The sequence below is a fragment of the Dreissena polymorpha genome, chromosome 1, assembly GCF_020536995.1.
Source record: "Dreissena polymorpha isolate Duluth1 chromosome 1, UMN_Dpol_1.0, whole genome shotgun sequence".
In the NCBI taxonomy this organism is placed as follows: domain Eukaryota; kingdom Metazoa; phylum Mollusca; class Bivalvia; order Myida; family Dreissenidae; genus Dreissena; species Dreissena polymorpha.
Genome location: NC_068355.1, coordinates 146643303 through 146658290, shown reverse-complemented (window position 1 = coordinate 146658290; position 14988 = coordinate 146643303). Strand labels below are relative to the sequence as shown.

Below are 14988 nucleotides of genomic sequence, written 5' to 3'. Positions count from 1 at the left end.
TCCAGATTGGTGAAAAAACATGGCCGCCAGTGGGCGTGGCATTTTTCTCTTTATGTATACTATATAGTGAAAACATGTGAACACTCTAGAATTCACATTTTTGGCCCAACTTTCATGAAATATGGTCAGAACATTTGTTTTCTTGATATGACAGTTGAGTTGGAAAATGGTTCCGGTCAGTTGAATAACATGGCTGCCAGGGGGGGGGGGGGGGGCAGTTTTCCTTATTTGGCTATTGAGAAACCTTGTAAACACTCTAGAAGTCACAATTTTTTCCCAATCATCATGAAAGTTGGTCAAAACATTGGTTTTATTGATATCTCGGAAGAGTTCGAAAATGGTACAAGTCGGTGATAAAAAACATGGCCGCTAGTGGGCGGGGCATTTTTCTCTTTATGTATATAGTGAAAACATGTGAACACTAGAGTCACATTTTGGCCCAACTTTCATGAAATTTGGTCAGAACATTTGTTTCCTTGATATGAGAGTTGAGTTTGAAAATGGTTCCGGTCAGTTGAATAATATGGCTGCCGGGGGAGGGGGGGGGGGCATTTTTTCCTTATTTGGCTATAGAGAAACCTTGTAAACACCCTAGAAGTCACAATTTTTGCCCAATCATCATGAAATTTGGTCAAAACATTGGTTTTATTGATATCTCTGACGAGTTTTAATATGGTCCAGATCGGTGAAAAAACATGGCCGCCAGTGGGCGGGCCATTTTTCTCTCTATATATATAGTGAAACATGTGAACACTCTAGAAGTCACATTTTTGGCCCAATTTTCATGAAATTTGGTCAGAAAATTTGTTTCCTTGTTATGAGAGCTGAGTTTGAAAATTGTCTGGTCAGTTGAATAACATGGCTGCCGGGGGGGGGGGGGGGGGGCAGTTTTCTCATATTTTTATAGTAAAAAAAGCTTGTGAACACTCTAGAAGTCAAATTTTTTGCCCAATCATCATGAAACTTGGTGAAAAGACTTGGTTTTATATATATCACATAATTATTGCCCTTAGAATGTCAAAATTTTCATTATATTATACAAAATCCTTGTAAACACTCCAGAGGTCACAAATTTGGTTCAGATTTTATGAATCTTGGTCATAATATTTATTTTTGTAAGCAAAGTTTGATGTTTGGTAAGGGGGGTAAACTCAAAATATAGGCCACCAGGTCAAATCTTACATTAACAAAATTACTCCATATGCCAGAGTTTTGGTTCAATAACGATGAAACTTGACCAGGATGTTTGTCTGGACAATATCTAGGTCAAGTTTGATGTTTTTTAAAGATTGAATGAACTGACTCCTCTCAGGTGAGCGAACTAGGGCCATCTTGGCCCTCTTGTTTATTCTCAATTATTTGTATGAGTTTGACAAAAATGCTTAATTTGGTGTTCACAGAAGTTAAGTTTTTGTTCCGTCTGTCATGCGAAGCGAAATTTGTCTTGTTAACACTCCAGAAACCACATTTATGGCACATTCTTAATGAATGTTGCTCACAACTTTGTCTCAACGTATCTTCACCTGGTTGGAAACTGGCTCATGTGGGGATCAAAAAATAGGTCACTAGAACTTATGAAAGAAAAAAGGAACACTGAAGGCCACATGTATTGCCCAATCTTCATAAAACTGGGTCAGAACGGTTTTTCAATTAATATCTTGATAAAGTTCAAAACTGAGTAACAAGGGATCAAAAAATAGGTCGTTAGGATCATATAAAGAAAAATCTTTTAAGATACCACATTTATGGCCAAATTGTAATCTAGTTTGTAATAACATTGTCCCAATGATATATCCGTGGAGTTTTAAACTTCGGCACTATGCGTCAAAAACTAGGGCTAATAAAAATCAAGAGGCCACATACATTAATTGCCTAATCTTCATAAAACTTTGTCAGAACATTTGTCCTAAACTATATTTTAGAGTTTGAAACAGGTTCATGTGGTTGAAAAGGGAGTTTGTCAGTCAAATGTAAGAAAAGGCTTGTTAACACTATGGGGCCAGATTTTACGTAACTAGGCCAAATTAAAGCTTTGGTCTCATGGGGTCATAAACAAGGTCACTAGATCATATTAATATAAAAGCTTGTAAACACTATAAATCAAGTTTGTAAACTACCCCATCATGAAACTTGTTAAGCATTTTAAAAAGAATGGTGTGCTTATATCTGGACTGAGTTGATAGTGATTATTGTTCCAAGTGTTCCAAGCATGGGTTCCAAGTGTTGGGGCAGTGGTTAGTTTAAAAAAACATTGCACAGTTTTATTGGGAAATATAGTGAACATTATGAACTTATAACAGTATATTTTCTTTGTGTCTGCTGTTAGAGACTTATGGCTTTTTGCCCTCGTTAGTTAATTCATTAGCATTTCATTTGTATGCCCCCGAAGGAAGGCATATAGGGATCACACTGTCCGTCCGTCTGTCTTTCCGTCACGCTTTTGCATTTAGGTTTCGAAAAATGCTCATAACTTCTATGTCGCTTCAGATGTAACCTTCATGTTTGGTATTCATGTGTATATGGACAAGGCCTTATCATACGCACACGCATTTTGACCCCTTTGACCTTGAACTTAGGGTCCGCGTTTAGGTTTCAAAATCTGTGTTTAGGTTTCAAAAAGAGCGTTTTTCGGGGGCATATGTCTTCCGATGGAGACAGCTCTTGTTTTATTATTCCTCTGCATATAAATAAGTCGATTAGCGCAAACTTTAAAAGCTGACTGTAAGTAATCCCGTAGACCCTAGCCTTGAATAAATAACTCTGTTGACTATAGTTTTATATTGTACATTGCTTCCAAAGAAAATAACTAAATTTTGACTCAATGGTACTTTCAGTCTCCTTAATGCTTAAAAAAAAAATCTGATAAATTTGATACATAATACGAAGAGAATATGTTTGGTGGAAATGATTATTCATTTATTAATAATAATTAAAGATTGTTAACTGATTATGTTTTTCAGATTGAGAAGGAGCTGAAAGAGATCTGTCGGGATGTCTTAGAGATTCTTGATAAAAATTTGATTTCACAAGCTGCAACTGGCGAATCTAGAGTCTTTTACTACAAAATGTAAGATTTTAAGTAATAAAAGTTGTATTTATATGTTACTGAACTTAAATACAGATGTAGACCAGTTTTTCCATATATCTTAATATGTATGGAATTACATGATCCTATACATATATCTAAAGCCAAATTTTACTCCCAATATATCACGGTTGATTGATCACAACCTCTAAATATCGAGCGCGCAGTATAATTTATTACTTGTCAGGTCATTCATGCATGTATATGTATGCATAAGCATAGTTTGGCAATATCAAAACATGCTATTAACCTACCTTATTGAATTATGTGTTATATCCCTATGTAATATATTGGTATAACACAAAACATTATTCTATGCAAGTATTTTCAAATGTGTAGTAATCAAATTTGAAATCCGAAAAGCATTGCTAAGTTAAATTGTTCAAAAAAGCATGCACAAATTAGACCCCATGTACAATATCACGCCATTGATCCTCATGGAAAGCATGGGTTTTTATATTTGATTGCTGAAGAAAAACTTCGTAGCACATCATCAGCCGCATGGGAGACAACTCACTCTTTAATTTGGTATAAACAATTGCATAGGAGACAACTCACTTTACTTTTGAAGTCGTTAACGCTGTATCTAACGCGCAAAGATTGTTGAGATAGGTAATTATTGATCTGTGACATTTACAGTTATTGTACAATTTCATGTGTGGACTATTTATTCGGCAATTCAAAGCAAATTCAATAGACAATAGTGACACGCAAAATGACCTGTGATGTTTGGCAAGTGGGGTTATTGTTAATCGCAGTACACAAGCTTGAATGTGATGTACAATGAAGGCAAACAATCTGGACCAAACCGGGCTTATGAATGTCAGATTATACAGAAAATTTAAGTGGGTGTAGAAAGGGTGAAATACTAGCTAGAACCCGTTTTTATCTCGATTAGCAATTTCTCAGATTAAAACATTTCATTTAGTTAACTTATCATGCTCATTTGATTTTTGGGAGCCATAGCCACTTTGTTCCATACAGACCACAATATATTGGAGTTACAGTGTAATATAGGTTAGTAGACAAAAAGCATTGTGTGAACTTTTTAACTAATGTCTTGGTTTGCAGGAAGGGTGATTATCACAGATACCTAGCTGAATTCGCTACTGGTAGTGACAGAAAAACAGCAGCTGAGGACGCCCTGGTTGCATACAAAGCTGCCAGTGACGTTGCTATGAGCGACCTTGCACCCACCCATCCCATCCGATTGGGTCTGGCCCTCAACTTCTCTGTTTTCTACTATGAGATCCTTAACTCACCAGACAGGGCATGTAGACTCGCGAAAGCAGCTTTTGATGATGCCATTGCAGAGTTGGACAACCTAAATGAGGAGAGCTATAAGGATTCAACTCTTATTATGCAGCTCTTGCGAGATAACCTGACACTTTGGACAGTCTGATATGACCACAGAAGGTACGACTATAATAATCTTGTGTATCTGTGTTTAATATGCATAGAACATTTCTTAAGAGGCATGAATGAAAATTTTAAGGTGTAAAAAATAATGGTCAAATCCACCCCTGACACTCGTCAAGGCCTATTCATTGGTGTACAACCAATGAGATTATTCAAACTAATTATATAATTGTCATGCCTTTTGTTTTCATATTTACCAGTGAATCTCGCTCTTCTTTGTTTTTGAGGACATAATTGAATAATTTTGTTGAGAACATATTGAGAACTTTATAACATTTTTACCATGTTCTATGGAAGAAATGAGCTATTACAAAAGATGCTTATGGAATGTGACCGCTGTTGATCCTTTTTAATTTACTGTTTTTCTTAAAATCATGTAAAAAAAAGTTGACAAAGTCCTGTACCTGTGTTAAGATTGCTAGCTCATGTGGATACATAATGCTCATTTAAAGCTTTTATGAGACCGTGTTCACTGTCAGTCCATGCATTGGTGTGTCAGGTAACTTTCTTCTGTTGAGTTCACTTGAAACGCAAGGCAGGGATGATCCTTGGCTTTTAAAGTTGTTAAAAAAAAATCTTGTTAATTTAATACATGTATCTAGGTGACTGGAGCCTCATAGAGACAACAATTGTCAGGGCTTCAATATTTGGAGTGTTACATCATACAGTGATCCTAATAAGTTATCTTGAATCTTGGCCACTAGGTCAAAACTGACCACATCTCAGGTATTATAGACTTGTTGAGCAAAATGACTTGAAAATCTCTACAACAAGGCCCAGGGGAATAATTGGTATGCTACATCATATGGTTCTCTTTGCCATGTTTGGAATCATGGCCTGGGGGCTAAAATTGGCCTGACCATGATCTTATTTTTTGAATGTGTATACTGTAAACTCTGAAATTGCATTGCCAAGGAGTTTGGTGTTTGACATATAAAATTATATGGTGGTCCTGAACCAAGTTTGTTCATATCATGCCAGGTGGGTCAAAACAAGCGATTATAAGGATTTCACTGCCAAGTTTGAAATATTTGCAGTCAGATGAAAAACATGGCTAATAGGGGGGGTACAAGTTTCCTTATATGTCTTTTTGTAGATTGTAGACTCTGTAGGTCTCTATTTTATATCCAAACATAATAAAACTTGCTCAGAACATAAGTTCTAAATGTGTTTGTTTTTTTACCAAGTTGACTTCCCTAGTTTCAGTCTCAGGTAAGCAACATAAATTCTTTGGCCCTCATGTTAAAATAATGATTTGATTAATGTTGAATACACACAAGGTATGCTTTCTCTTGCAGGTGATGGTGACCAGCAGAAGGAACAAGTGCAGGATCTAGAAGAAGGTGAACAGTCATAGAAGCCATCTTATCTAGATTAACATAGTATGCTTGCACAAATCCAAACTGTGGACATGTATGAACCATCGCTTCTACTATTAGCATTCATCAAATGTTTGTTACTATTCGAAAATGTTCTATCCACCACAATTTTTAATCGACATTGTTTACAATATGTACTTTTTGGTAGCAGATTTTTTTTTTTTTTTGTACTTGGGAATAAAATTGAATTGTTTGTGCTGTTAAACTACATTTAGTATAAATATTGTTTACATTTAGGATGCATAAGAACAATAAGTTTTGTTGTTAATTGCATATCAAACGAATTGTTAACAGAAGTAGCCATATGTTTTTCAGAAACATAATTCGTTTGAGGTTTAAGTGCTATGTTGTTCATTACTAAAACTATACAATTCTAATAATAGTTGGCGTATTAATATAAGGTTTTTGTACTCTGATGATTGCTCTTACAGTGTTATAAATATACATATTTATTTGCCATCTGTATGAGTGTGTTACATATATTTTTTTGTTTGATGTTTCGGAGAAGTCTCTGAGAAAATACTAGTTGTGATCTTACATTGGTGAACCTTGCACAGTGCAGATATGCACGATTTTATCAGTCTGTGTATTTATTATATTGTAGTCCTCTTAAAGAATTATTGATAAGAATTGTGAACAAATAATGTTTGTACAATGTTGACTATTTTGCCCTCCACATTCAAATTGATCAAACACTGTTGATTCTTTCTTAACATGGAATATCACTCACAAGGATTTGACTGCATATTGCTGATTTTGATTATTCATGTGAAGGTCCTTTCATCAGAAAATATCAATAAATGCAAGTATCATTGATGTCCTTTCTCTGTGTGTTGTATTTATTCTACATAACTAGATATATTGTGTTGGTTTGTCACTGGATAGGAAGTTTCTTGTCATTGTTTCACCAGTTTACTTTATCCATTCAAGTATGTTTTGACATTTATAAAATGGTATAGTGTCTGTTGACACGCATTAAATTAACTTAAGTTCACAATGAATGTGATGTGTGATTTCTGTATAATTATTTTATTGATTGTATTTAAGACTGCAGTATTTTTGTTGCACTGTTTGGTTTATTACTAACTTGTATTACAGCAGCCAAATAAGTACATTTACTAGCTAAATGACCTGTCTCGTTTTGGAGTATTTGTTTCTTTGCTGTTAAGTGTTTTGAGGTTGGGCATAACTTTTCTAAGTACCAGATTTTTGTCCAATTTGTCATCATTGAATAAGTTAAAACTGCCCAAAATACATTTTCAACTTATTTAGTGGTAGTGTTTCCAATTATTTATGTTGATGTACTTCCAACATTACTTTGGCTTTTAAGAATAAAAAACTTGTACCAAAATTGACTTATTTGCTGTCAGAATTTCATGCTTTTCAAACAGAATGCCACGACGTTGTTACTTGTATGTGCCTTTAAGCTTACCGGAGCACAAACGGCTCATAGTTAGCATTTGTGTTACTGTTTATGCTCCCCGTGAGGGTGGCATTTAGCATTTGCGCAGTTTCCGGAGTTCTCAAATGTTATCATATATTGAGCTGAATTTCTTCTTACAGATAGTGTGATTTGCATTTCTGTTCATTGATTTTTGGCGAAGTTATGGGCCTTGGACTAATAAAACCATTTTCAGAAATTGAGCTAATTTTTGGTATGCGAGTCTACCGACATGACGTACGGATGAAGGGTGAGATTCGTTCCGGTCCATTTATTTTTTTTGCAAAGTAATGGGCCTTGGACTTTTTTCTATGACTATTTTCTGTATAAGGGGGCATTGTGTTTCACAAACGCAGGTCTTGTTGTGCATTGTTGGTTGTCAACATTCACCTTCTGAACTCCAACTCAGCCAAGTTTAAAAATAGTTACAGTTTGTTGAAAAACATGGCTTCCTAAGGTCTGGGCAGAAAGCTTTATGCTGCTATAGTAAAAAACAAATGTGAACCCTTACTCAAGAGGTGACAATTTTTGTCCAATCATACTGAAACTTGATAGAAACTTTTGTAGTAATTATTTCATGGGCCTATTAAAAAAGTTTGGTTCTGTAAAAAAAAACATTGGTGCCAGGCGTCTGGCAGATTTCTTTGCATGGTTATAGTGAAAACTGTGCTGTTCTATTTTTTCCCATCTAAAGATATTGGGGAGAGTTTAAAAAAAAGATTGTTATAGAAAAAAATCTGCTGGGGGATAGGATGGCAGTTTTCCATAACTGTTAGGCTATAGTGAGATATTATCAGCTCAGAACAGTTACTTTGATTTTTTGTTATTTGTTGCCATAGCAACCAGAATTCTTGACGTAAGAACAAAATGAAATAACGTGCATAATCTCCATATTGCCATCTATCCATGTTTGAAGTTTCATGACGAAATAGTCTTGTTATATCTAATCTAGTATTGAAAATCAAGTCTTTTATCGTTCTGTTTAAACTTGTGTCTATAAAATGAATAAATACATTCAGGAGGTAAAATTTTCTACAACATACTTCAATTTGTGCGCACACAATCTCAACATAATAAAATGGAATAACAACTATTGGCAAGCCATAGTTCAGCAGTACATATTTGGAAATGCCTACAGCCATAAATTTGAGGATATTCAATGAATGGTACGGATTTGCAATAAACATTAATTGTCAAAATTGGAATTATCAAAGATGAATTCAAAAAGTTGTACATATACAATTTTGTTCGACCACTGTAAAAAATTTACATTTTGTAGTTGGTTCAATATCACAGTAATTTAATCTACACGTTTGTCTGAAAACTTAAGGCAACAATGTCTAGTAATTTAATTTACAGGCTTATAAACAATCAACTTCAAATTTGTTTTAGGTCTAAATTGTTTTACAAGCCAGGAGGGCCAGCAATCTGGATTTTTATGTCCCCCACTATAGTAGTGGGGGACATATTGTTTTTGCCCTGTCTGTTGGTCTGTCTGTTGGTCTGTTTGCGCCAACTTTAACATTTTGCAATAACTTTTGTTATATTGAAGATAGCAACTTCATATTTGGCATGCATGTGTATCTCATGAAGCTGCACATTTTGATTGGTGAAAGTTCAAGGTCATCCTCCAAGGTCAGAGGTCAAATATATGTGGCCAAAATCGCTCATTTTATGAATACTTTTGCAATATTTAAGATAGCAACTTGATATTTGGCATGCATGTGTATCTCATGGAGCTGCACATTTTGATTGGTGAAAGGTCAAGGTCATCCTTCAAGGTCAGAGGGAAAATATATGTGGCCCAAATCGCTTATTTTATAAATACTTTTGCAATATTGAAGATAGCAACTTGATATTTGGCATGCATGTGCATCTCATGGAGCTGCACATTATTAGTGGTGAAAGGTCAAGGTCAAAGTCATCCTTCAAGGTCAGAGGTCAAATATATGTGGCCCTAATCACTTATTTTATGAATACTTTTGCAATATTGAAGATAACAACTTGATATTTGGCATGCATGTGTATCTCATGGAGCTGCACATTTTGAGTGGTGAAAGGTCAAGGTCATCCTTCACAAGGTCAAGGTCATCCTTCAAGGTCAAACATCATATAGGGGGACATTGTGTTTCACAAACACATCTTGTTTACGTCTAGCTTTCAATTTGTCTAGCTTGGTCTGAAGGCTGACATACTGTCGCGGGAAACGCACTATGCACTTGAACATGTGTAAAGCACCAACAATATTTCACTCTTGCTGTACTGTTTGCTATCAGATCCTTGTTCCATTTCTACGGCAATCATACATACTTTGTGATTTTACAAATCATGCAGCTGGGGTGATGAGAAAACTGAAGTGCTGCCGGGATTTGTGGTTGTCTTATGCCCTTCGCACAGTGAAAGCAAATTAATGACTTCAACTTCATTTTTATATTATTTATTGATATTGAAACAAAAGAAGAATTAATCGTCTGTGAACAGCATTTCAACTAAATCACTGTTTGCACACTGCTCCTCCACAAGGCGCTGTGACTAAAATACAAAAAGTGCCATTATATACAAGAAGTACATGTACATCATTTAAAAGCTAACACATTTTAATATTGCATTTAAAGACATAATTCCATAAATATATAATATGAGGTACAGTTAGGTTAATTACAAAATACTGTGTCATACATGTCCAACTTTGAGCAGAGTGGGTACTGCAGTCAGTTTAAGTGTTGGGTCCTTTCTGAAGGCATTGTTCTGGTCCTTCCAGCTGAAACCATGCACACATGGAATGGTAACAACTTCACCACAAACAGTTGGGTAAGTAGGAAAAAAATCAATTAACTACATTATGCTATTTTACACTTCAGTAAGGATGTTAAATGACAATTCTTCAAAATCTAGATGCATCGTTTTGTTGTTTGTAAAGATTCTGTCGGTTAATATGATAATCTGTAGTAAACATGACCGAAAATATATTTGTACCATAAGCTCAAGATGAATTGCCTCAAAAATGTTTATTTAAAGACAGTACGAAAACGTTGGGATGGTTATTGGAAACTAACGTTTATGGAGGCTTTAAAAGCTTTTAGGTTTAACGACTTTTTACCATGACCGTGTAAACATGCACTAAATTACTGCTTACTATGTCCTGTCTCCGACACCACAATGTATGAAAATGGCATCTTTTGGAAGCTTGGATAGACTGGAATTTATCACAGGATCAGCTAAAATAGGCAATCATTATTTTGTAACACGACCTATCCAAGTCTGAACATTCTTTAACTGTGTTTACTGGCTTAAGTATTTAATCAAGAGTAGCGTTCAAAGATAAGGTTCAAACTAGTCCATATAATTAGACGTAATCTACCGATGTATATCGACCTCATACTCATTGGAGTAATGTTCAAACCTGCAGTGACAATATTATTTTTTAAATCTCGTTAATTAAACAATAATACATCTATATTGGGGAATATGATGTTTAAGCATTCAGTACCACGGCGATATTATAATTGTGTTTCTTATTCATACAAGTTTTTAGAGGGCGTGCCCCAATGTCCTACTTTCGATTTCAGATTATTTCCCTTGTAGACGACACTAACCTTCAACACAATCCGGACACCAGCTGCTACCATCGGCACCTGCTGAGCCTGAAAAGAGCGCAAATAAAGTCTTGTCCTTATTCTCATCTTCAGCTGCTTTGTATGCATTATATCCTTCAACATGAAGCTGTTTTGCCATTTTGAAAATAGTTGTAAAGGTAAATACTCTTCTTTATCATACTTTGCTCAAGTATTTAAATCAACCCAAAGAAAATAAAAGCTGTAATCTGGTAACCCATCTTTAACCAGAGACCCATCAATAAACATTATATTGATAGATCTTTGAATTAATGTACCATAGTTAATGTATGGTATCAACTAAATCACAATTGGTGACACCAGTTTTACACTGCATGGCGACATTACGTCATATATATATATATCATATTGGATAATTTAAACGAGTCATGAAATACACGTCCCTCTGCGGGTAATGCATTGGCTTTTGTTATGGTATTGGGCATGGGACATATGTTTAAACTACGACAATAACAAAAAAATATAATCCCTGTTTTCAAACAAGTTTAAAACGTGATATATGGTATGACTTTTATGCATACATTTTCTATTAACACAACTCAATGACCTATAAAATACCAGGATGGGAAACCACGCGTTTTTCCGTAAACATCTCGCGGCGGGGTCACGTGGTTAGCTACAAGCGCGTACCTGTTAAAATGGCCGCGCGTGTATGGTAACCGATCCCGCTTCGTCGATGTCGGATAAATAAATTACTTAATGAATTATTTTCAGGCGATTATCACATTTGGTTTTGTTAAAATGATTGTTCGAAGTTGAGATTGATTGGTACAAATAAAAAAAATTAAAAATACTTTCGTGTATTTGTTTTGTGTGTGTGTGTTAACAAGTGGTTATCATCGACGAAATTTTGCCGATTCAGTCGATCATAGTATGTCTTTGATTAGACTTTTTACTTTTTACAAACAATTCACGCATGTATTGTTGTGTTGATTTTAATAGCCGCAACATCAAGCAGATAATATTTTAATTAATACTTATGAAAGATTCTCGAGCAATTAATTACCGCTTATTGTTTGTAATTGGTCTAAATTGGTAAAACTCTATATTCTAAAAGCATAACCTTTTATATTAAGTATGATATTTTTGATACGCCTCCCATTATTTTTCTTGTTCCAACTGAAATCAGAGATAAAAAAAGTGTTGCTTGGAGTAAAATTAAATTTTGTTAGCTGGAATTATGTCACGTAAAAAAGACCCGAACTTTTTATCATGGGAGAGCGATATTGGTCTTGACCATCTTTTAGGTGATTATACGGAAGATGAAGAGAATGTGAATATATCTAGTGTTTCTAAGTCTAGTTCAAGTGTTGAGAAATGTTCTGACATTTATTTGTGTCCAGAGTGTCCACGTGAATACAAGACTGTCGCGCAGGGTTCCGTCGTCACGTTACAAAGAAACATGATAAAAACTTGAAAGATATGTTATGAGAAATAATTTCTTGAAAAAGATGTTTTTTGCCATACTTTGTCTGCATGTGTGAAGAGTGGCTAAGTCAAACAAGCATACATTGTATATATGAGTAAGGCATAAAGCTGATTCATTAGAGATGGGAAATGAAAATAAGAGTTTAACACAATTGCATCCATTTAATCTTTGTTTGAACCTGTGACTTTTTACAGTTATTTACAGTGCTGTTTAATAACCATAATGATTTTCGAACAAATGTCAGTAGCTTCATAAGTGAATTACTACAAAATAAAAACTGTTCATGTTAACTGTTATGTTGTTTTCTTTGGCCTTAAACATTTGTTTTAATTATGGTAACTATGCCATATAATATAAAGAAGTGAAACTCCAGCTGCTGGAGCAGTATTGAATTTTCATTAAAAACAATTAGTTGGTCCTTTATTTAAGGCAAGTGACCGATTGCCCAAACAGTACAAAACAGCACAATACAGCACAATACAAACCAACATAAACACAAAATATGAATAAAGCTGGGGTCACCGCCTTGGAACGGTCAATGCAAAGCATTGGGGGTTTAAACCTGGTTATAGAGCGCTCAACCTCACACTTGGCCCAGCAATATTCATAATACATTTAAGTGTAAATAAAATTTAACGTCATAGCATTGTAACTCAAATTAAACAATAATAAAAGGGAATTAAACGCATTCAATTTAATTACTATTTAATTACTCAATTGCATTGAAGATACAAGAGTAACAGAATTACAACTTTTTGACGAACGATCAAATAAAACTATTAACAATTGTCAACTACATTCCTTCTTTATAGAAAAGATTTGAGAATATAGAATCATAGAGTTAATATCTCAGATAATCATCGCGCAAATACAGGAAGAAACAGCAATAATGGGAGTAAAAATTCCATATTACATAGCTTGGTTGTTTATGTGACTGATAAACAAATTAAAAATAATTAAATCAAACAAGAAACGCCTATCAGAGAGAAAATATAAATAAAATGGAACGTTATAAACCCAATGACCTATGCATGTAGATTACAACTGGGAAAGTCGGTCGTATGACGTCACAAAAATCCATAATGACATAATGACGTGAACAAATTCCAAGGGCAGTACTAAATAAAAATATTAATAGGGCTGTTCTACTAATAAAACAAGTTCAGGTGATTTAATATTAAGAAGCAAATGAATAAAAATGGTAATTCCATTAAAGCGACATTATTGGAATCAAACAGTATATAGGTGTTTTGACAACTGAAGACAGAAATGATCCGATGTACGATTTGAGTCCAAATGTAGTTTACATGCAGATTTGTTCATACGACACAATGACACAATTTTATTCAACAGTGAAAAATGCCTATAATGTAGTATTCATGCAGATTTGTTCATACGACACAATGACACAATTTTATTCAACAGTGAAAAATGCCTATAATATCACTAATGATTCCAAATTTTAAGGGAAGAAAGATATAGTGAATCGAAAACCATCAAACACGTATTTTTAAGTACATAAGCATCGTATCCTTTTGATAAAAACCAGTTAATTAAATTGAAAAGTTTAATATGAACATTTGGTTTAACATATTTTAATTTGCGGACACGCTTCAAAACATCTCCGTAAAATGATGGATGGGAGATTCCATTATTTAAATGCCATTTTAAAGAAACATTATATTTTGAAATTAAATCGCCATACTTAGAGTAAAATCTAGCAAATTTATTTCTTAGGTTATGATACAAAAAGCCTTGTTTTAGCAATTTTTTAGTTAATATTAGATTACGATCATTAAAATCTTTAATACACGAACATGCTCTGGCATAACGTACCAACTGCGAAATGTAAATACCATAGGAAGGTCCTTTAGGGATGTTGCCATCTAGAAACGGAAAATTCACAATTTCAAAGTTAAAATCGTCCCGTTTGTCGTATAAACTAGTTTTGATCAAATTATTATTAATAGTTAAATGTAAGTCTAAATACGCAGCGTCTGTATTGGATATACACGATCTATTTAAGATTAGTTCTTTTGGGTAGATTTTGTGAATATATTGTTCAAATAATGGATTATCTAAATTAAGTATGTCATCAATGTACCTACTAGTAAGGTTAAAACAATTAATCAAATCTACTTGCTTAGTTTTAGATAATTCTAACATAAATTCGCTTTCATAACAATATAAAAAAAAGGTCAGCTATAAGTGGCGCACAATTAGTACCCATAGGAACGCCAATAATTTGTTTAAATATTTTACCATTAAATTCAACAAACAAGTTATCCAAAAGAAAAGTAAGTGCTGCACAAAAGTCAAGACCCGTCCAAATGATGTAATTATCTAATATCTGATTAGTAAAAAAAGCTGTTTTAGTGTTTAAAGCTAGATACAAACATTTCTCTCTAGCAAAAGTTTTTTCAATCAAGAAACAAGTTTGGATTTTATTAAAGCGTGAGGAAGCGTTGTATATAGTGTCGAAAAATCATAAGTGCTTACCTGTGACACCTTATATTTTTTATTTTCAATTTTATCAATAACTTCTAAGGTGTTTTTTATTGACTAAAATAGGTTAATATTACTATTTTCATAAACTTTAT

General features: G+C 34.1%; 2 protein-coding genes across 2 annotated transcripts in view; one reads left to right on the top strand and one right to left on the bottom strand.

The window, feature by feature from the left end:
- Positions 1-7234, top strand: part of LOC127854654 (14-3-3 protein epsilon-like) — a 29887-nt gene extending 22653 nt beyond the window's left edge. The window contains 4 exon segments of the mRNA XM_052389720.1: positions 2961-3067; positions 4157-4481; positions 4483-4501; positions 5803-7234. Of these exon segments, the coding sequence (XP_052245680.1) occupies positions 2961-3067; positions 4157-4481; positions 4483-4501; positions 5803-5861 (510 nt within the window). The 3' untranslated portion in view covers positions 5862-7234.
- A 2511-nt stretch (positions 7235-9745) lies between these two features.
- Positions 9746-11137, bottom strand: LOC127854734 (thioredoxin domain-containing protein 17-like). Its single transcript, XM_052389795.1, has 4 exons — positions 10921-11137; positions 10461-10542; positions 10004-10085; positions 9746-9856 (listed from the first exon to the last, which is right to left on the bottom strand). Exons 1-4 carry the CDS (start codon positions 11057-11059, stop codon positions 9788-9790), a joined length of 372 nt encoding a protein of 123 aa, XP_052245755.1. The 5' UTR covers positions 11060-11137; the 3' UTR covers positions 9746-9787.
- Positions 11138-14988: the final 3851 nt, after the last annotated feature.